General features: G+C 48.8%; 1 protein-coding gene across 1 annotated transcript in view; it reads right to left on the bottom strand.

Moving 5' to 3' along the window:
- The window catches only part of KLF16 (KLF transcription factor 16), a 43,249-nt gene extending 30,624 nt beyond the window's left edge, over positions 1 to 12,625 (bottom strand). Inside the window, exon 1 of the mRNA XM_069216917.1 lies at positions 11,793 to 12,625. Within this exon, the coding sequence (XP_069073018.1) occupies positions 11,793 to 12,300 (508 nt within the window). The 5' untranslated portion in view covers positions 12,301 to 12,625. The remainder of the gene's footprint in view (positions 1 to 11,792) is intronic.
- Positions 12,626 to 23,180: the final 10,555 nt, after the last annotated feature.

Consider the following 23,180-nt stretch of genomic DNA (forward strand, 5'->3'; position numbering starts at 1 on the left):
AGAAGTCGCAAGTGTAGAGAGTGTGCACCCTTCAGGGTAGTGAAGCAGGAGTCGCTAATGCAGAGCATGTGCACCCTTCAGAGTAGCGCAGAAGTTACAAGTGTACAGTGTGTGCACCCTTCAGGGTAGCGCAGCAGAAGTCCCTAGTGTAGAGCGTGTGCACCCTTCAGGGTAGCGCAGAAGTTCCAAGTGTAGAGTGTGTGCACCCTTCAGGGTAGGGCAGCAGAAGTCGCGAGTGTAGAGTGTGTGCACCCTTCAGGGTAGTGCAGCAGAAGTCCCTAGTGTAGAGCGTGTGCACCCTTCAGGGTAGCGCAGAAGTTCCAAGTGTAGAGTGTGTGCACCCTTCAGGGTAGGGCAGCAGAAGTCCCTAGTGTAGAGCGTGTGCACCCTTCAGGGTAGTGCAGCAGAAGTCCCTAGTGTAGAGCGTGTGCACCCTTCAGGGTAGCGCAGAAGTTCCAAGTGTAGAGTGTGTGCACCCTTCAGGGTAGGGCAGCAGAAGTCGCGAGTGTAGTGTTCAGGGTAGTGCAGCAGAAGTCCCTAGTGTAGAGCCTGTGCACCCTTCAGGGTAGCGCAGAAGTTCCAAGTGTAGAGTGTGTGCACCCTTCAGGGTAGGGCAGCAGAAGTCGCGAGTGTAGTATGTGTGCACCCTTCAGGGTAGTGCAGCAGAAGTCCCTAGTGTAGAGCGTGTGCACCCTTCAGGGTAGCGCAGAAGTTCCAAGTGTAGAGTGTGTGCACCCTTCAGGGTAGGGCAGCAGAAGTCCCTAGTGTAGAGCGTATGCACCCTTCAGGGTAGTGCAGCAGAAGTCCCTAGTGTAGAGCGTGTGCACCCTTCAGGGTAGCGCAGCAAAAGTCGCGAGGGTAAAGCGTGTGCACCCTTCACAGTATCGCAGAAATTCCAATTCGTGAGTGTAGGAGGTGTGTACCCTTCAGGGTAGTGCAGCAGAAGTCACGAGTATAGTGTAGGCCCCCCTTACTTCCGGTGCTGGACAGAGGGCCCTGCATGACTGCACAGGGTGATAAACCCAATTTTCTGCATTACCGTCTTGCAGGCACTGGGCTTGCTTTTGACAAAGTGCCAGAATCATGCGAGGACCCTTCAGGGTAGCGCAGCAGAAGTCCCTAGTGTAGAGCGTGTGCACCCTTCAGGGTAGCGCAGAAGTTCCAAGTGTAGAGTGTGTGCACCCTTCAGGGTAGGGCAGCAGAAGTTGCGAGTGTAGAGTGTGTGCACCCTTCAGGGTAGTGCAGCAGAAGTCCCTAGTGTAGAGCGTGTGCACCCTTCAGGGTAGCGCAGAAGTTCCAAGTGTAGAGTGTGTGCACCCTTCAGGGTAGGGCAGCAGAAGTCCCTAGTGTAGAGCGTGTGCACCCTTCAGGGTAGTGCAGCAGAAGTCCCTAGTGTAGAGCGTGTGCACCCTTCAGGGTAGTGCAGAAGTTCCAAGTGTAGAGTGTGTGCACCCTTCAGGGTAGGGCAGCAGAAGTCGCGAGTGTAGTGTTCAGGGTAGTGCAGCAGAAGTCCCTAGTGTAGAGCCTGTGCACCCTTCAGGGTAGCGCAGAAGTTCCAAGTGTAGAGCGTGTGCACCCTTCAGGGTAGCGCAGCAAAAGTCGCGAGGGTAAAGCGTGTGCACCCTTCACAGTATCGCAGAAATTCCAATTCGTGAGTGTAGGAGGTGTGTACCCTTCAGGGTAGTGCAGCAGAAGTCACGAGTATAGTGTAGGCCCCCCTTACTTCCGGTGCTGGACAGAGGGCCCTGCATGACTGCACAGGGTGATAAACCCAATTTTCTGCATTACCGTCTTGCAGGCACTGGGCTTGCTTTTGACAAAGTGCCAGAATCATGCGAGGACTTACTCGGTGCTTAGATTTAAACTGTGGCAAACACTGCAAACGAAAGTAGTATTTACCGTTTGAGAACAACATTTTTCATGGCTGTGCTAGACTGTTTGCTGTTTAAAATCGCAGAACAGCGAGCAATGCTTGTCCTCCCGTGCACGCCACGTGAAAGGTATTTCCAGTGGCCTGACCTGCCACCAGCACCACGAGGGCAACACTAGAACTAGTTACATACGTTCGAAAAAAACATTCAGATTGTGTCGAGCTGCACATATTCAACTCCCAGTAATGCCAGCCGCGCTGACCGTGCAGATGGTGCCCGGCACCGGGTGGTCCTTTAGTAACAGCGGATGTACGGATTGTTTAACCCCCGACTGCCCACCCTAACCAGGGGTAGATGAAGAGCACCCCTGGGAACCTCCGACACAATCAGCCTCGGTCTGAACTGCCAACGATACCCGGTCCCACCCTCAAGGATACCCACACTAAAAGGTAATCACGAAGCGAACTGGTAAGGGCTATCTACTCGAGCAAGACGGAGGCCCCACCCCGCCCCGCCCAACGCACTGGTCCCCCTCGCCAGCAGGGCAGCAGGACCGGCAGCGTCCCCGCCCCTACAGAAACAGGAGGCCAGGCTCAGACACTGGCTCTTTCTCCAGGACTCTGACCTACTCCAAGCCGTGAGCTCCCTCCCCTTCGCACACACCCACCGGCGGCCTTGCATCCACCAGCCGCCCCTCCCCCACTGCGCCATCTATGCTTTCCAGGAAAAATGAGCAGCCTCGGGATTCTCCGAAACTAGAAATGCGCCCGTTTTCCCCCCGCGGGCTTGATTCACGTGCAGCTAACTGCCTGGAGGTCGTAACCTTGCCTCACCGGAGGCTGCTCCCCCCAGGCTCGGGGAGCATCAACCTTAACTCGCGTGGCCTCGGTTCGTGTTAGACGTGCTCCCTAGGAGTATTACAGGGCGTCCATACACCAGCGCCCCAGGGGGAGCGGAAGTGACATCACAAACAGCGTTATTCCCCATGACGTCACGGAGCTGCCCAGGGGCAGCAAGGACAGCAGGGTAGAGTGGGCTTCTACCCCGGGCTATTATGATCTCTGAATGTCGCCAGGCCGAGCTTAGGCAACCTTGCAGAGCAGCCTGGCGCCACCCCTCAGCGGTCCCACTGCCATCACATGTTCTGTGACCCGCCATGACGTTACAGGAAGTGACAACACATGACCTCTTAGCCCAGTAACGGCACCAGACGCGACACTGGCACGCGCTTACAATTACAGAGAAGATACGACAAAGCAAATTTTAAAACATATTGTAGCCTCACTCTATTTACTAGAGTTATTGCACAATACGCAGTTACTATAAGCAGAGCCACATAACAAACCCAAGCCTGTTTTTTCATTTCTAAGGAGTCATTCGTCTTGGGTCTGTTTTGTTCTCAACTGAATGTCTGCATAATCGTGCATTCCGCCTGGGGTACTGGGTATTACTTGCAAAAGACACGTACAACGGTGGTTCTCCTGGAACGGACTTTAGGAACGTTTACGTTTTTGCACAACCAAATTCTGCATCAACTAATGCAAGGAAACCATAATTAAAACCCAGCCTTTACATTTTGTTTAATTTACACTAAACACTCGGAGCAACGTAGAAGCAATCAAAAGGGACACTTTATACGAAGAAGTACAGGATTTGTACATATATATCAAGGAAACAAATCAGGCAGGTTCAGTGTGCGCCGGTGGAAAAGAAACAGGTAAACAACTGTGAACTGGATCATTATCTTGGAATCTGGATCAAGATAAAAGGCTTCATTCGAGGAAGAAGGCTTGAAATTGTGAACCACTGGAAAAAGCGTTGATTTGTGATTGAAGATTAAAGCAAAGGGGGTTGGTCAATTAGGTAATTTTTCTTTACTTTCGGTTAGGAAGCAAGGCTACGAATTGAATGCCCCCAAAAACACTGGTCAGAAATTCAATATCTTTAGGGGAGGATATTTTCAGATGGAGCTGAGTGTCATCAAGATAAAATTAGTATAATGCGTTACAACACCTGAGTGTGGAACTCAGTGGTATCACGTAAAGCTATTTAAGGGTAGGAGAGAAAGAACCACCCCAAGGAACACTTTGTTAGAGCATATTTGCTATGATCCCAACTGACACCAGCTTGATGCAGATGACTTATCATTGGCTGATGCCTCTGGTACAGTTCTAAAATTGAGGTTGTATTGACAGCAATCCAGCTCCTAATCTTTTAACCCATTAGCTTACTTTTAATGTTGATATTAAAATTGTTCATGTGATGCAGCTACCACAGTTTTGCAATACTGATGTTAACAGGTGCAACTTAACCAGAATTAATGTTACTCCACTTATTGTCCCGAGAAATATAAAAAGCTGAAAAGGCTGGGATTCCAACCTGTGCACTGCAAGACCTGTGAACAGCAGAAGCAGGCCCTTATCTCGGCAAGCCATCCAAATGCCTTAATAAAAGGCAAGTGTCATAAATAAGAGAATCCATTTCTGAGCTACTACTTCACTCCCCACATGTTTTCCGAGTCTATACAACAATACTTAACAGTATATTTACTGATGGTGCAGGATGGTATCGGGTAATACGAGAGCCCTAGGCCTAAGTTTGCTTGAATAAATGAAGAACATGTAGTTCTTTATCCATGAGTCTGCCACTTACATTTAAAACTTAATGCACGTAATTTGTAGTTCAGAGAACATAACCATAAGCCAGGTTTCAAACTACTGTTTTAAAGCTTTGGGATTCACTTTAAGACAACATTTTGGAGGGCCAGAATCAATCATTAAAAGAGAAGACACAGGCGGATTTCTTGGTGTAATTGCCCAACTAGAAGTGTTAGTCAGCCGGAAGAGAATAATATATGTTAAGTGTCCGTGTCACCTGTTCAGAATCAATATGAAATCCGAGCAAAGATCCTGTCACGTTGAGATTATAGTACACTGGGGGCATCTACATCAGTCCTAAACTCGACATGACCTCCTATGGCCATGTTAAACAGAAATGGCTAGAACCAAATACTCTTAAATTCCCCATTCCAGGAAGAAAAAAGTCAACCAGGGTGACCTTCTTAATTAAGCAATGAATGAAAGGCACATCCTAATCAAGTATATAAGTCAGGGAGTTGATTTATTTTACCCAGAGCCCAAAAGCAGACACTTAGATTAAGATCTGGTATAATCATGTAGTTGGTGGCCTAGATGTTTACTGAGGATTGCTTTCAGATATTTTATAACATCCAGATGGATGGTTAGAATGCACGCAGATGGCTGAGTGAACGACTATCCAGAGATCTTCAACCACAATACTTCAGTAAGCTCATCTTCAATCAGTCTGAACACATCTATTTTCAAGAGTTTCCTGAACCACCAATGATCAAGTTCTCTCTGATTTGAGGAGGATTTGATACATTTGGAGGCACGTTATGAAAACAAAAGATACTTAACTTAACACGCATCCATATAATTGTACAGCCAGGAACAGAATTAACATGTAAACTTTGAGGTGTTTTCAAAAGGCCGTAATAGGATGGAAGCCTTCTTAGCTAAATTGGTGAAGAGGTTCATATGGAGGGGGGGGGGTGGATGCAGAGAATAATTGTTTCAAAGGAGTACAAGTCTTTAATTTAGAGCCTTCTAGAAAAAATAACTCTGACTCTTAAACATTGAGGCTGCTGAAATGTCAAATCCTTTAGATATGTTAGGTGGATTGGATTTGTGAGTGGCTTTGTGCATGTCCGTAAATTTGTAATTGTTTTCCTGGCATGGCTGCTATTATAATGCAATCATATTGTACCTCTTTTCTAATATGGAAAGCGAGAGGCTACCCTTGGTGGGCCTGGGTTGCACTGTACAAAACCCTTAGTGGTATAGAATCGAATGCTGCGATGGGGAGCCAATGGAGGTCCTTCAAAATAGGGGCACTGTGATATAGAAGCACTAACACCATAAGTGACATCATTAGTTTCACTTTGATGGTCATTCGAAGTAGAGGAAAGATCTGCACTGCAATGAGAACTACAGGTGGTCAGAATGTTTAACATGGGGTGCAACTGTAAGCTTTGTGCTGAATGCAACTCCCTTTGAACAACTCCAAGCTTTTCACTTTATGAGATGGCTGGAGTTGGTCTTCACTGCCATAATTTAGATGTATTTTTTTATTTATTTTTTTTAAGTTGCCCCTGGCCTTTCTCGCAACCTTAGCTGGGAGGACTCTATACTGCCCAAGCCTGAGTGGCACACCTTCAACTTCGCTGGTGTCAACAGCTGTGAAGATCATCCCGTTGCCGGGCTGGATAGGTCGTTGACTGAGAAACAGTTTCTCTGTGCAAGCGCTGTAAACACCCAACTAGCCCAAATTTCTAACAATCCTAGGTAACGTGGTAAATGGCACTGATCACCATATTGGCTTCCTTGGCTGATGAATTTTTCACCAGTGGCACTGTAAAGTGTTATTACTAAGCGCTCACCGTATATTTAAGGAATGCCAATTTTGGTAGAAGAGATGGGATTACTGTACATGCTTGTCTAACTATGAAGTATTTTCAAGCCTGTGTTAGAAATTGAAAACTCTTAGTCCGGGAAAATTATTATTAAAATAAATAAATGAGTGCTATTTGTATTCACAAAGCTCAGAGAACACACACTCTCCCCCCCCACCGCCACTTGCCTTCTCCTTTTGAGTTTGCAATAAGTTTGGGAAAACGCCTCAGCAGTTAAGCTACTGGAAGTGTAATGCAGCTCTGGAGAATTAGTCTTCTTTTTTATGTTTAGGCTTCACACGTATAGGGCTTGCATCAGTCACAGCGAACAGTGATTTTAAACCTAGTAACTTTAAAAGAGATTGGTCAGTCTCCTTCAGCTACTGGGTTATGACACTGTCAGACACATTTTGATTCAGCCACTGCTTATCAATACAGCGGCCACCTTGGAATGGTATTCAACATACTCTATTGTTGTTTTATAGTTCCAAGATGGCTGTCACATTTATAACCAATCAGCAAGCAGTGAGGCAACATTGGGGAGTAAGCACAGACAGATTAAAAATAGATGTTACAGAAAATCAAGCATCTCTTTACTTTAACATAGTGGTTTTCAAATTTGTTAATGCTGCTCCACCCCCAGTGGGGAAAAAATAAATCATCAGGCCCCCTCTCAGAATTTTTCATAACTATTCTTTTAAGTTGCCATTGTTTAAAAAAGTCTAGACATATTTAAACATTGCAGTCAAGTTCTGTTACCTTTTCACAAATGCAATAAACATTTTGCGAGCTTAAAACAAAGCACTGTTATCTGCATAATCCTTCTTTTGGCCAAAGCCTGGTGCCGCCCTGGGATCACTTGATACCCCCAGTTTGAAGACCCCTGCTTTAACGCAACATCCATTTTCCAGATTCTTCTATTGCGTAGCTCCAGGTATACAAACATGCATTGGCAAAACCAAACTTATTGGGTTAGCCAATGGCTGTTTTTCTGTGAGCTACAGCAATTAATGTGTTCTGACCAATTTGGCTGTAATTAGCACGATCTGCCAACACAATTTCGAATTCTCAACACTAAATAAACCCCTTGTGTTCAAACTAAGACTAATCATATTTAACACCTTACAGTTGTTAAAGAGGTTACCCCATCGAATTGTACTCAAGTTACAGAGCTAGGAAGAACATATGGGTAAGCTGGCTTTCCGGGGCCTGGACCCTGAACATCCTTGCAGTTGTATTCAAGGAGCATTATCTGACTGAGCCATCTCAACTGGATTCTAGCCATCTATGATGCTCTGCCCAAAGTGCAATAACATTTAAATCTGTATACAATCTTGATAATAAGGACCTTCTGGATTATTTAAGCATATACACTTTTGCTATAGGGGGAGCAAATGCAGGAAGGGCAGAGCACAGCACATACTTTACTTATCCTGGTGTCAGCTGAGGCACCATCTGATATAATGTGTCCATATCAAATGAAAAGAATATTGCAATATTACACACAAAACAAATCCAAAAATTATACACAAAATAGACCCAAAACTATCTTAACATATCATCATCTGTAATGTGTGTAATTTACCAAAAAGTATTAGTCTGGATCAAAAAACACACAGGTGCTGACAGAAATATTATCAGATCTGCATTGTCTTGGACTCCAATATATCACTGGTTTAAGGAAAGTTTTACTGGGTGGGTATTCAGGGAGATATTTAACAGTGACTACCACTTTAACATTAGGCCCAATGGGGCTGACCCCGCTCCCCAAACCTGGGAGTCAATGACAGGCAACAACTAGTGTTTGGGAAGAGGGCCTTGTTCATTACAAATAATCGCTTAAGCATTACAGATATTATATAACCCCATCAAACCCGTACTTCAAAACAAGAATTCAAAAACATCTTGTGCCCACATTGTTATCGATCCCACTACTATGCAGACTTCCAGCACTAAGGTAGAGGACAAACTTCGTCCATCCCTGGAGAACCATGCAGGTGTCTCCCGTCTACATCCCTTGAAGGGCAATCCCACCTATCAGTAACCTTGTCTGCATCCCTGGGGACCAGGCTGCATACAGGGGCCCAAAATTGAGACCAGAGGCCGGTGTGAACGTTACTCCCCAGGATTCAGATTGCTGTCCTTCCCTCCTCAGTGCTGCCCTTGGGGCTGGCTGTAATGCTTGGGTTCACCTGTGCGCCTGCCAGGGTAATCCCTGAGTGCCCATATTAAGAAAGAAAAGAGAGGGAACAGGTGGGCTCGTCCGCTGCTCCCGCCTCTGTGAAGCCTCAAAAGGAGGCCACAACACTGTAAGTGGGCTAAATAGCCCCGACTATCACGACTATGGCGTAATCCCCGCTGTGCCACTCGCACAACACTCACCCTGCGTTATCGCAGGGGAATGTTCCAGTACTTCTACCCTTTCTCCCCACCAGGCACCCCGGGTCCTAATGCAGCACAACCATGTAAGTTGGGGCGCTCTCACATACTTCGATGCCTTAGTAACTGGGCGTTTCAATTAAGGTAGTGAATAATCTTTATTTAAACGCTAGTCTTTTTCTTGCTATAAAATGTTTATGGCAAGACATTATTGCCGTTTCACATTTTTTTTTGTTTTATGTTTATACGGGTTCCAATAAAAAGAAATTGGACATTCCGGCTGTCATTCTTAAATTGTTTGCCTCTATTCCATTCAATTCAAATGCATTTTAAATTTGTCTCTTGGAAAAAACATCTTCGTCGCAAATGGTGATTTAAAAAATACCGTTTAAAAAAACATAGCAACTGTTTTTCCCCCTGGAACAGACCTCAAACCGTTCCAAAAACGACGGTTTCCGTTGTCCTAAAAATAAGAAAAGCAGAGGTGCGTCTTTTCTAAAATAGTTATAAGCCACAAACAACTATACATTTTTGACATAAATACAGAACAAATATGTTGTTCCATCAGCACACTCGACAAATTAAATGTTTTCCAGATAAGTATTTTTAAAAGCTGTGGAGGTGTAAGCGACGGCTTGTAGTTTTTTTGTTAAAAAAAAATAAAACACAGAAATAACTGAAAACATAAACACGGTCTTCTCCTGGCCATCTCTCCTCCCAGGAGGGGCACACCCACCTCCATGTGCTAGAGGCCCCCGCAGCAAGAGTGCAAAGCAGGTCACCAAACAATTGGAGTTTCAAAGCCGATTTGCATAGTGCCCTTCGGGCCCCATCCAGGCCCTCAAAACTGTTGAGTCTCGGCAAGGGAAAAACACGAAAAAAGAGGTGCGCGCATCTGGCACGAAAAGAAGGCGGCTGCCTTGGCTGCATAGTGTTCCTTGTCTGCTCACGACACCGCCCTCCAAACCCGCTGAACTTAAAAAAAAAAAAAAAAAAAAAAAAAAAACACAGGGCAGAAAGTGTCTTTGTTCACACTGTTGGGTTTGCCTTTTTAACCCTTCAGCGTACAGTAACACCCACCATAGCAGACAAAACAAAGCCATTCAGAGCCCTTTTCTGAGAACAGGTCGCCCTTTCCATAAACGTTCGTGGCAGGAACGGTACTAGATATAAGGGGGCTCATAATGTATGCAAGAGGGCACGCCTTAACGTTGGAGTTCTCTCGTACAAAAAAAAACCCACAAAAAAGACATAGATTAAAAATAACTCAGAGCGTGGAAACGTGTACGCAATAAAACAAAGATGTCTTGACAGTCATAAACATTTGGGGGTGCACATGCCTGGCTAGAAGAAGGGGGAAGTGGTTAGGGGCGGTGCCCCTGTAACTGCAGAAAGCTGGGCGTGGGATCGAGAGTCACAATGCTGCCGTGCTCGGGCCTAGGCTTCCCACGAGGCTGGGAGGGGGTGGGTAGGAAAGACTGGGGGAGGGGCGGCTCGAGGAAGACTTACGCTGCAGCTCCTATGGGGGCGGGCCCCGGGAACACTTTGTGTAGGGCCACACACAGCTGGCAGATTGGCTCCCCACCCAGGGGGTAAGAAAGCGACCTGAAAAGTAAACCCTTAGTGGAACGGTAACTGCAGAGCCAGGGTCTGCCTTGGGCGTCTAAAGGAGCCTATAAAATAGTTAATGTATTAAGCTGTAAACTGACCCCGGACGATGGCCTAAACCGCTCTCTGGCCATGTCACCTGGTTAGTTATCTGGTTACCCTAGTTGTCACCTCATAATTAGTGTATGGATTTGCTGCTGTGTGGATCTCACTGATTAGTTGCTTCATTACAGGCCCACTGGTTAGCTGTGTTGTCACTGGAGCCCTGGTTACTTGCTGTTTTCTGGTAATCTTACCCTGTTGGCTTGTTAGTAGTCTCCTGCCATTCTTAACTTCGCTGGGTGTTGGCGACAGATTCCCTTGTTAGCAGTCTGATCAGTAACCCAGTTTGATGCCCGATGAACAGTTGGTTGCACCCGCTTTGGTCTGCTAGTTAGCGGTCTAACATTACTTTCCTGCCACGCGCATTATGATTTTAGTCTCATAACAGTTCGTCACAGTGATGTATTTTATTAGACTGGTGATCTGCTGTCTTGTTAATCGCCTCAGCATCGGTTCGCTAGAAATCTGTCTGAGCACTAGGCCTCTTGGTAGCAGTCTGGCCATCAGTCATCACCTGTTAATGTCCTTATGGTTATAATCATCTTGCTACCTGTCTGGTGATTAAATCTGTGGTGAGAGTTGTCAATGGTGTCTCTTTCAGCTGTCTGGTCAACGAGGCCCAGCTGACTACCTTTTTTTCTCACTGGCTAGCTGAATGTGTGATGCTCCGTCACTTGCCTTGCTGGTCCTTATACCGCCGGGATTCACTTCACTTGTCAATACCTATAGACATTATCAGAATCAGATTTAATGTGGAAATGTGCACAATGGGCTGGTTAGCACCCTGACCCAATATGAGAATCAGCAGCTCGAACTGTAATTTGAGAAAAAGTGGGATCAGTTCTTACCAGTATCGTGTTTAATGATCTGATCGCCAATGCCCTGGTCCAGATCCCAGCACGCATTGGTTCGCCATGGTGAAAAAACTACTAGGGTCAGTTTCAGTAGCATCCCCTGTTCAGAGATATGGGCATCAGTACCTGGGCACTATTTGCGCCTCAGCACCCTGGTCAGCAGTACAGGCGCTGGCACCATTGTAAGAAATCCAGGCATCAGTTCTAAGGTCACACGTGGCCACCTGTGCCCATCTCACATGTCTAACCTAGGCACCAGTACACCAGCCCCACATCTGAGACTAATCACCAAGCATCCGTGTGCCCCGGTAACCTACTCCAGTACCAGTGCCTGGTCAGCTGCTGGCCACTGCGGTAACTTGGCTCTGAGCCGCATCAGCACCGCAAGAGCCACCCTCAGCTCAGCCCCAAAGGCCCGGGCGTTACCTCGACTCCCTGCCCAGTCGGATGGACTTCACCCCGCCGGGTCCCAGAGCTGCGCGCGCAGGCCGCGCCCCGCCCCCTCACCTGTGTGTGTCCGCATGTGCGCCTTGAGGTGCGAAGACTTGCCGTACACCTTGTCGCAGCCCTGGAAGTGGCAGTGGTGCCGCTTGGCGGGTGTGCCGGGCAGCGGCGTCCCGGAAGCGGGGGTCGGCGGCCCCTCGGACAGGGTGGTGTAGCCGCTCTCCAAGTCTCCGGCCGAGGAGGAAGCGCTGCTGCTCTCCGACATCCCGGAGCCCGGCCGCACCCCCGGCAGGAGGGCGGCCACGGCCCTCAGGCCGCCCCCGCGCAGCAGCGTGTCCCGCACCTCGCGGTCCTCGCGCGTGGAGGCCGGCTCCGGGGAGCGGTGGCCCGCGGGGGCGCGCAGGTCCAAGGGCTGCGGCTGGCTCTGTGGGGCCGCGGGCTTCGCCGGCTGCTCCCGCGGGAGGCGTGACTCCGGCTCCCCCAGCACCCTCACGCGGTGCAGCCCGGCCCCGCTCGACATGGACACCAGGCACTCGGCGGCGAAATAATCCAGGCAGGCGAAGGCCGACATGGTGCGGGGGTGGCGCTGTCGGCGGGCAGGTGCCGGGATGCTGTGGTGGCACCCGGAGGCGGGGAGGGGTGGGGTGCAGGTGGCTCCGGTGGCGCGCACTCACCCCGTGGGAGTTTCGCCTGGCACGAGGGTGGGTGGGGCGCAGGGTCCCCCGTTAGAGCTCCGCCTGGCACAAGGTGACTCCGCGGGAGCTCTGCCTGGCACGGGTGGCAGCCGGTGGCACTCTGAAGCCGAAGCCGCCCCACCACCACACCCCCTGCCCTGCCCGGGACTCCAGAGGCCGATCAGACTCTTTTGTGTCTATAAAAGCCGGTTGGTGCGCGCAGCTTCCCCCGCCCCGACCTCCCTTGGCATCCACGCCCCCCGATCCCCGCCTCCTACCCGCCGGGAGACCGAGGGGGAGGGCGGTGACTCAGGGGCAGGCGAGGCAGGAACTGCAGGGGGAGGGGAGCCGGGCACCCAGAGAAGGGGCGCACCGAGGCACATGGGGGAGGGGGTGCACAGGGGGGCACCGCGGGGAAAGAGGCCCCGGTGTTCACAGGCACACGGGTGGTGCCGGAGCAGCTTGGCACCGTGGGCGGAGCACCGAGTCTTGAAGGACGAAGGGCAGTTGTGGGCACTGAAGTGCGGGCGGAGAGAGAAAGAACACACCAGGGTTGGGGTATGGGAACAACACAATACCCCAGTCAGGCCGGAGACGGGTCCGAAAGCTCCAGGGGGCGGGGATGCCGGACAGTGCAGAGGCAGGAGGGCACATTTGGAGAGACTCTGGCAGCTGGACACTCCTGAAGTGCACGTGGATACGATGATGGCCACTTTTACAGTTTGTTTTTACATGCACGAAACCCACTTCAGCCTGGCAGCTGAACCCAGCAGGGGTGAGGGTGGTGCCGACAGCTGTGCCCCACGGGGGGGGGGGAGTGGCAGCGGGAGACGGGCTCTGCGCTGCTCGGAGGGGGCAGTGGCGGGGCAGTGGCACGCCAGGGCCCGGTCGAAGCAGACGGATGCTGCAGGAATGGGTGCTGTGCTCGGGGAGCAGAGGCTGGCATGTAACAGCCGGGGTCATCTAAAATGTCCTGTTAACATACTGGGTGTATTTGTTGCTAGATTATATGCTGGACGCGCCCAAATTCAAATGAAATTACATATCTGGGGATTATTCCTAGCCAAGTTAATCTCTTGCGTGCAGGAATAAAAAAAATAATTTGCATAACTGCTGGCACCGGTGAGCTCAAAGAAGGTCTAGAAGTAGGGATCATAAAATGCAGTAAGCTGCAAAAAGAGGGGGCGGGGAGTAGGCGTGTAAAAAGAGAGAGGGGGGGGGGGGCGGGGCAGCTGGCTGCTGGCTGCTGGGCAAAGGCGAGCACCAAATGGAGGTGCTACGGGCTAGGTGTAAATTACACAGGGCCCCATAGAGTTACCATGCACTTTGGTACAGCGGCCGCATGGCTGCAGACCTCAAGAGGCGCCAGATCAGCCTCAAATGTACGGAGAAAATGTGCCTGATAGCTTCTGATGCTGCACATGTCAAGAAACCCACGGATCTGACTGTCGGCCAAGCAGCATCTCCGCTGGCTGTAGAGGCCCGCAGAGTCAAAACTACCTATTTCATCGACACTTCGCATGCACGGTAACACGCCTCACTTACTGTGGTACCTAACCCCAGCTTTTAGCCCTTGTCCCCTGGAGATAAGAACTAAAACCGTCTTTCTTACATTTCACCTTTCCTTATCGCCTCCATCTGGAGTACAGCCGACCCTCTTGTCTTCCCCAAGCTGTAAGCTTTACATTCACTCAGTTCTTTGTTGTTTTTTATCGCGGCAGAATAACCGTGCTCCTGTAACTCTGCTCCTCTTTCTTAGTCCTATTTTATTCTCCCACAAAGAAGTTCTAGATATGTGCCCTAACACCCCTGCGGTGCAGGTAGGCTAGGAAGACTGAGCGCCCAACCCAGGCCTCAGTGGATCTCCTGGTTTGGGAGGGTAGGGCATTGCAGCCCATGCAGCTCTTCCCAAAGAACTGAATGAAAGTCTGACTAAAGACTGGTCTCATGTTTGTTAATGGATGAGGTGTCGTCTGATGTTCCCTCAAGCCCTTGAAGCGTGATCTTCAGCTTGGGTGAAGAGACAGTGGAAGAGTCTAGTATAATTAATAGCCATGCCAACTCACTCTGTGCCACCATGTGTCACATGATGTTGGCACTCGTCACACAATTACCCAGTGAAGGACCACATAGTGAACACAAAATGAACTGGAAACACAAAGTAGGTTTCCAACTCATGTGTGGCTCACACACTCATAAAATTAATTTTGTGTTTAACACACAGGATATGAGAGGTGGCTGTACAAGCCTTGGTTGTGTGTATTTTGGGGAGAATAGGAGATGGTATTCAGGCTGTGATGGACTCTAAAGCTCTGCTTCTTCATGGCAAGAGGAAGAGCCACATTAAGTACAAGAACTCATCAAAAATTTTATACCAACTATTTTACCTTCATCCTACTCATGACTCAAAGACCAGGAAGGGACACATCACAATTTAAAAAAAATACCTTTAAGGTCAGGAACATATGCTTGGCACCACCGCTTCTTAAAGAGGAAATTCCCACTCCGTCTTGCCCTGCTCCTAATATGAAGGGAGTTAGAAATGGGGTCTCTAATTAGCAGTCAGTTTACACCCTGTCAAAGTAGGAACCCTCACTATAGTGAGGGTAAGGGAGCTACCCAGCTCAGATAACCCCTGCTCATCCCCTTGGTAGCTTGGCAAGGGTAGTCAGGCTTATCTCAGAAGCAATGTGTAAAGCATTTGCACATAACACACAGTAATACAGTGAAAACAGAACAAAAGGACACCATATCAGTTTTAGAAAACAGCCAATATTTATCTGTGTAAAACAAGACGAAAACAAGAAAAATCCAACATACAGTAATAAAGATATGAATTTTGCAGGAATGAACTTAAAAATACAGGGCCAGATGTAGCAAGGCTTTTGCGCCTCGCAAACGGCGAAAAACGCCGTTTGCGAGGCACAAAAGCCTCTATGCGATGCAGAAACGCATTTTGCGAGTCGAAACCAACTCGCAAAATGCGTTTCCGACTCGCAAATAGGAAGGGGTGTTCCCTTCCTATTTACGACTCGCAACGCGATGCAAGTTGATGTGCGACCGCGAAAGCGGTCGCAAATGAACTCGCAGTTACCATCCACTTGAAGTGGATGGTAACTCATTCGCAAACGGGAAGGGGTCCCCATGGGACCCCTTCCCCTTTGTGAATGATCACAAAAATATTTTTTCAGAGCAGGTAGTGGTCCTATGGACCACTGCCTGCTCTGAAAAAAAACGAAACAAAAGGTTTCGGTATTTTTTTCCAAGTGCAGCTCGTTTTCCTTTAAGGAAAACAGGCTGCAGATGGAAAAAGAAACTGCTTTATTTAAAAGCAGTCACGGACATGGTGGTCTGCTGTCTCCAGCAGGCCACCATCCCCGTGAGTGCCCAGGCTCGCAATGGGGTCGCAAACTGCGACCCACCTCATTAATATTAATGAGGTGGATCTTTGCAACCCCATTGCGAGTCGCTGAAGGTGTCTGAGACACCTTTCTGCATAGCAAATTGCGAGTTGCAATTTGCGAGTCGCTCGGACTCGCAAATTGCAACTCGCAATTTGCCACCTACCTACATCTGGCCCACAGTTCCTTACAGTCGAAAGCTCTGTCTGGGGCTATTACGGCGGTGTGAACAACAAATACAACAGTTCAGGCCAATTGCAGGGTTGCAGGCCTGTCAAAAAGACCCACAAACAGTAACTTGGAAATGTAAGGCATCACTGTCCTCGGATGAGATCAGAAGGTGGCACTGCTGGCGTCTGTTCCGGAGGTCGGTGCAGGAGTCGTCGGGCCCATGAAGTCACATGCATTGCAGATCGAACTCCAGGCTGATGACAAAGTCGGGAGCGCTGGAGTTGATAGTGTTGGGGCTGCAGTGCGAAGAAGGACGATGTACTGTGCAGTGCCCACAGGTGACGATGCAGGCATCGGCTCGGTGACAGCGTCCTGTGGCATCAGTGAGACTAGGGCTGTGTGAATCGGGCGGTGCAACATGCGGTGTCTCCAAGTCGCAGTGCAGACAGCAGCGTCGTTGCTGGAGCGATGTCGTCAGTAGGCCCAAGGCAGCAGTATGACGCAGGGGTCTCTGTGCACGCACACGGGTCATGGTGCACGCAAGGGTGTCCATTGACGAGGCTGGACGTGATGGCATCAGAGGACCGTGGCTGCGGGATGGAATGGTGTTTTGTGTACCTCACAAGCGGTGCCCTCAGACCACAGTGCAGGCCATGGCATCAGTGTCAGTTTAGAGTGTCATCATTGGGGTACCAAGGCTGCGGTGTGAGCAAGGCTATGTGGAGTGCAGGGTTCACAGGTCACGATGCAAGCAGCGTTTCGGTGACGGCTCCAGGTTGCAGTGTCAGTGAGACCAAGGTTGCAGTGAAAGTGTCGCGGTCTAGGTGTGGACAGCAGCATCTCTGACGGCGTCATGGTGTTTTTTTTCTTTTGTTGCAACACAAAACACACAATTCCCAGTGCTGTAGGCAGATGAACCTGAAGTCTTTTATATCCCTTAGACTTCCAACAGGAGGCAAGCTCTACTTCAAGTCCTTGAAGAAACTTCACAAGCAGGATACACAGCAAAGTCCACTCTTTGTCCTTTCCACAGAAGAAGCAGCATCTGCAGGCCAACCCAGCAAAGTGGTAGTACTTCTACTCCAGCTCTTCCGCTCTTCTCCTTGGTAGAGGTTCCTGTTGATCCAGAAGTGTTCTAAAAGTCTGGGGCTTTGGGTCCACTACTTATACTCATTTCTACCTTTGAAGTAGGCAAACTTAAAAGGAAAGTCTCTGTTGTTCACAAGATCTTGCCTTGCCCAGGCCTGCCCCCCCAGAAACATACCAGGGGGTTGGAGACTGCATTGTGTGAGGACAAGCACAGCCGTTTCAGGTGCAGGTGTCAATTCCTCTCTCCCCACTCTAGCCCAGGAAGACTCATTGGGATTTTCAGGGCACACCTCAGCTTCCTTTGTGTCACTGTCTAGAGGGAATTCACAAACAGTCCAACTGTCAGTCTGACCCAGATGTAGATTCCACAGGCAGGCAGAGGCACAGAATGGTTAAGCAAGAAAATGCCCACTTTCTAAAAGTGGCATTTTCAAACAATCTAAAAACCAACTCTACCAAAAGATGTATTTTTAAATTGTGAGTTCAGAGACCCCAAACTCCAGATCTCTATCTGCTCCCAGTGGGAAACTTCACTTAAAAGATATATACATATTTTTAAAACAGTTTTTATTGAGTTTAATAAACAATAAACATACAGTGCAGCGCAGGTTATTGCAAGATAAGACAGCATCATTGTATCACAGTCCCAAAGAGTGTTATCAACCGATGTCCAAGCCAGGAGTCAGTCACAACCACTGCAGTAGAATTGCCCTCCAACCCTCCCATCCCACACAAGATCCACATGAGGCCAGACATTGTATAGCTTGTGGAAAACAGAAAGATGTCAAGACCATAGTTGGGCGTCACCCGCTCGAGAGGTTCAATGTGTAATCTCCCCCACCTCATCCTCCGTACTACCTGCAGAGTTTGAATCCTCCACACCAGCGACTCGTTCCAGCAAGGTCCCCAAGCTGCCAGATTAGTGAGTGCCCTCTCATCCCTACGTGTCAGTTGCATATGTTGTTCCTCGGCCATTAAGTCCTGTATCCAATCAGGGATCAAGAGATTCCGGGTACTCATCCAACCAATTGCCACCCTGCGCCTAGCCAACACCAGCGCTAGCTGTGCTAGTTCATATGGAATACTCTGGCCCGCGGTCTCTGCACCATTCCGAAGAGACAAGTCATCGGCTTTGCCTCCAACCCCAGTCCCGTAACCTCCTCAGCTTTCGGTACCACTTCCTGCCTGAAGTTATTTACCACCCTACAGATCCAAGCCAGATGCTGGAAGGAAGGACCGAATGCGCCACACCTAGGACACCCCGCTCTTCCTCTCGGGTCAATCTTGTTTAGTCAACTGGGTGTGAGGTACGTTCTGTGTACAAAGTTAAAATGAAATAACTTAAAGCTATTATTACATGACACCATACGCACCAGAGACAAAGCCAAATCCCAATTAGCATCTGCTATGGGTACCCCCAGTTCACTCTCCCACGCCCTGCGCCCCACACTTATCACACCTGGTTGATCCTCCCGAAGGGTTTTATAAAACCGGGTAATCAAGTGCGTCCCCTCACCCCAGTTAATCAATCCATTCAGCACCGCAGAGGCCTTAGGGGCTACTCCAAATATCGTGCCACACTTTTGATTTTAACGTATTGCAGGAATTGACCAAAGCCCAAACCGAACAAATCCTTAGCTTCAGTAAAAGAAATGAACTCCCCCATTGGGGTAAAGATCCCCGGCCACCTCACACCCACCCAGTCTCCAAGCCTCCATGGACATCAGCTTTTCCTTATCCCGAAAGGGTGCTAAATCCCATATTCAGCTCTCTATCCAAAGGGGCTCGTCGGAGCACATGTTTAACTGTCTGCTCCCAGATCCCTGCAGTGGTCCTAGAAAAGTCAAGCGGCCAAGTACAGACACCGCAGCAAGAACACCATCTTTGCCACAGCAGCCCTGCCATTACAGAAAGAGGTAATCTGTTCCAGAACTAGACCGAACGCTCCAGGCCAACAACTACTCGCTCAACATTGTGCTTGTTATGCGCAGCCACAGTATGAGTGACCCAGATGCCCAGATACCACAGACTCTCAACTTCCCACCTGAGTCCTGCCCTGGGTAAATCAGCCTGGGGGACACAGCAAAGGGACCCCAGAGGGAACAGGAGCAATTTTTTCCTATTTACCTTGAGACCAGAAACGACACAGAAAACATCCATCCTCTGTAGCAACATCAGAACCGAGACATAGGGTTCCCAGAGATAAACCAATGCATCATCTGCCTACAGGGAAACCACGAGTGGTCTGCCCCACCCGGATACCCCACGGCCCCATCTCCTCTTGAAGCCAGATCAATAGTGTCTCCACCACAAGAGCAGAGGAGAGGCGAAAGCGGGCATCCCTGTCTCGTACCCCTACCAATCTCCCAGGAGTCCGAGAGCTCTCCCTCCCATCTGAACTTGTGCAGTGGGGACGGTATACAGTAACCGCACCCAAGCGCAGAAACCGGGATCGAACCCCATGTCATGCAAAACCTCTAGGAGATAGCCCCACTCAACAGTATCAAAGGCCTTCTCCAGATCTAAGGACACCAGAGCCAAATCAGTTTCCTCGCCCTCAGTCTCACACAGAACATGTGCCAAGCTACTCAAATTATAGGAAGTGCTGCAACCGGGGATAAACCCACATTGATCCTCGTGTACCAAACCCCGGATCATCCCACAAAGTCAAGTGCCAAAATCTTACAAAGTATCTTGACATCGCTATTTAACATGGTAAGCCGGCGATATGATGAAGGGTCACTAGGATCCCCTCCCGGCTTGAGCATCAAGCATACAATGCCCTGACGCATAGATTCTGGCAACATGCCACACACACAGGCTTCCTCGAACACCTCCAGAAGCCTCTCCCTCAGAGAGGGAGAGAATGTCTGATACAACTCAACAGGAAAACCATCACTGCCCGGGGACCTAGACATCGTAGCAACTGCCTCACTCACCTCCTCCACAGTAATCGCCAACTCCAAGGCCTCCCTACTTTCTAGTTCCAATCGTGGAAGCCGCATCCACTTCAGAAACCCTCCCCCCCCACACCTTCCTCTGGGGGTACCGCACCAGCCCTTGATACCCTCTGCAAAGGTTTTGCCAAAACCCGCAGAATATCCGTGCGCTTCATGAACATTTCACCACTATTATTACAAATGTGCACAATGGGAGGAGACTCCACCTCTTGTTTCAGAATCCACGCCAAAAGTTTGCCAGATTTATCCCCCTCCTGATGCAGGTGCTGCCTGTATGCTCTGAGTGTGACCCAACTCAGGGTATCCAACAACTGTTAACCTCCTTGCATAACCTGAGTTCCTCCCTTTCAGCCATTCTTGTTTCTGGTAACTGCTGCTGCGAATCCCCTAACTCCGCCTCCAGATCTGTAAGTTCCTGCTCCATTCATCTGCTTACCCCGCATGCCATACCTATACAAACCCCGCACTACGGCCTTCATAGCCTCCCACTCCAGACACCTAGACGTTGTCGTGTTCCAATTCAAGTCCATGTAACCATTGATGGCCTCACCCACTCCATCCCGACACCCCACATTCATGAGGAAGTCCGCAGGATAACACCAACTACGTGCCATACTGGTGGCCACACTGTAATTGCATTAGAAGGATAAGTTACTTACCTGTAAATCCTAGTTCTCTTCCAGGGGTATCCTCATCAAAGTCATAAACATTGAATATTCCCGCCCCCTTGTGCGGGGACCCCGGAGCATATATAAAATACACACATATAAAGTATGAAATATGCACGAAAAATATATATATAGCATTTTTAGTAGACAAAATTTTCATACTAAACTCATATATACATGTGTAAAACAGCAATGCAGGCTATAATCATAAACAGGCTAAAATGCTTTATTTCTATGGATTTTTTTTTATTTTTTTAAAAATCTTTACAAAATTACAATAAGAGAATAAATATCTACCAAAGCCCCAAAACTGGGCTTAGGGAAATAAGCAGTAGTAATCATTAGAGAAAAAGAGAAAAAACTACATTGAAAAACAATGGAGCATTCTTAGCCAATAGGCTGCATGCAGGTTAACACAGGAGAACCATAAAAACTTTGGCACCGTGCCTTTAAGACCCTGAGCACCTCCAGTATCCCACCATGCCTCAGGGGTGAAGGAGAGGTGACAGTTGGTTCACAGTTAGGTCAGTACTTTTTTACGGTGACAAGCTGTGTAGCCGATTCGAAAGATAGTCTGTCCTGCACTTCTAGGAGATGTGCGTCCGGGGAGGAGGGTGGGTTGTTTATGACTTTGATGAGGATACCCCTGGAAGAGAACTAGGATTTACAGGTAAGTAACTTATCCTTCTCTTCCAGGGGATCCTCATCAATAGTCATAAACATTGAATAGATTAGCAAGCCCATCCCTTGACTCTGCGGACTGTCCAGTAGAAGTGCAGGAATAGATACGTATCATGCAAACAAATTTCTCAGAGAGGCTTGCCCCACTTGGGCGTCTGCTCTTGCATCTGAGTCCAAACAGTAATGTCTAGTAAATGTATGTACAGACTTCCATGTAGCAGCCTTACAAATTTCAGATATTGGAACATTGTTAAGGAGGGCAGCAGTAGCCGCTTTTCCTCTTGTGGAATGCGCTTTAGGTCTAGCAAGTAATTGTTTGTTAGCCAACTGGTAAGCATTAACAATACAAGAAACTATCCATCTTGATATGGTTCGTTTAGATGCTGCCTCTCCTGTCCTCAAATGACCATAATTTACAAACAAGTGGTTGGAATGTCTAATCAATTTTGTTTTATCCAAATAAAATTTTAACACTCTTTTCAGATCTAGGGAGTGCAACGCTTTCTCTGCCGGAGTCTCCGGATTCGGGAAGAAAGTTGGTAGAGAAATAGTCTGATGTGGAATTCGGACACCACCTTCGGTAGGAATGATGGGTGAGTTCGCAGAACTACTCTATTGTCGTGAAAGACTGTGTACGGTTCTTTGGAGGACAAAGCCTGAATTTCACTGACCCTCCTTGCGGAAGTGATAGCTACCAAAAAAGCCACGTAAGGTGTTGCAAAGAGGCTTTGTGTATAGGTTCGAAAGGAGGGCCCATAAGTTTTGACAGTACTATGTTCAGCTCCCATGGAGGGGAGGGTTTCCGAAAGGGCGGAAAAACTTTTTTCAAACCTTCTAAAAAATCCTTGACTACTGGTTTCGTAAAGAAGGATTCCTGAGGTGACTTACAATAGGCTGTAATGGCAGATAAATGTACCTTAATAGATGATACCTGCAGACCGGATTTTGCCAGATGGAGTAAGTAAGACAGAATGACCTCCTCCTGAGCTCGTATGGGATTCTGACCTTGCTGACAGCACCATATGTAGAACCTCTTCCACTTAAACGCGTAAGAACGCCGCGTGGAAGGTCGTCTGGACTCCTTCAAGATGTTCATGCACTCCTGCGAGAGCCCTAGGTGCCCATACTGCAGGAATTCAGGAGCCATGCTGTCAAGCTCAGAGAGGGTAGGTTGGGGTGCAGGACCCTGCCCTCCATCCTGCTGAGAAGATCCGGTCTGCACGGCAGCCTCCTGTGAGGTTGTTCCGATAGGTTGAGGAGATCTGTGTACCAGAACTGACGGGGCCATTGCGGAGCTATGAGAATCATTCTGGTGCTGGATCTGTAAAGTTTGTTGATCACAGCCGGTATGAGGGGGATCGGTGGAAAAGCGTAGAGAAATATCCCTGACCAGTCGATCAACAGGGCATTCCCTCGAGATCCCGGACAGTAGAACCTGGACGCGAAGTCTGGGCATTTCTTGTTTACCTCGTCTGCAAAGAGATCCAATTGAGGCCGACCCCATTGAGCGAAGGTGTCTTCGACGACTTCGCCGTGTAGGACCCAATCGTGGGCATCCTCTAGGTGTCTGCTCAGGAAATCTGCTTCCACGTTTTGTTGACCTGGTAGGTGAACCGCTGTAAGCGACATTCCTCTGGCCAGGAGCCAATGCCAGATTGTTTGGGACGCCCGAGATAGGGGTAGGGATCTCGTTCCTCCTTGTCTGTTCAAATAATACATTGTGGTTGTATTGTCCGTTTGTATTAGGAGAGATTTCCCCTGAATAGATGGAGCAAAAGACTTGAGAGCTGGATGGACCGCTCTGAGC

This window comes from Pleurodeles waltl, chromosome 12, assembly GCF_031143425.1.
Source record: "Pleurodeles waltl isolate 20211129_DDA chromosome 12, aPleWal1.hap1.20221129, whole genome shotgun sequence".
Lineage (NCBI taxonomy): Eukaryota > Metazoa > Chordata > Amphibia > Caudata > Salamandridae > Pleurodeles > Pleurodeles waltl.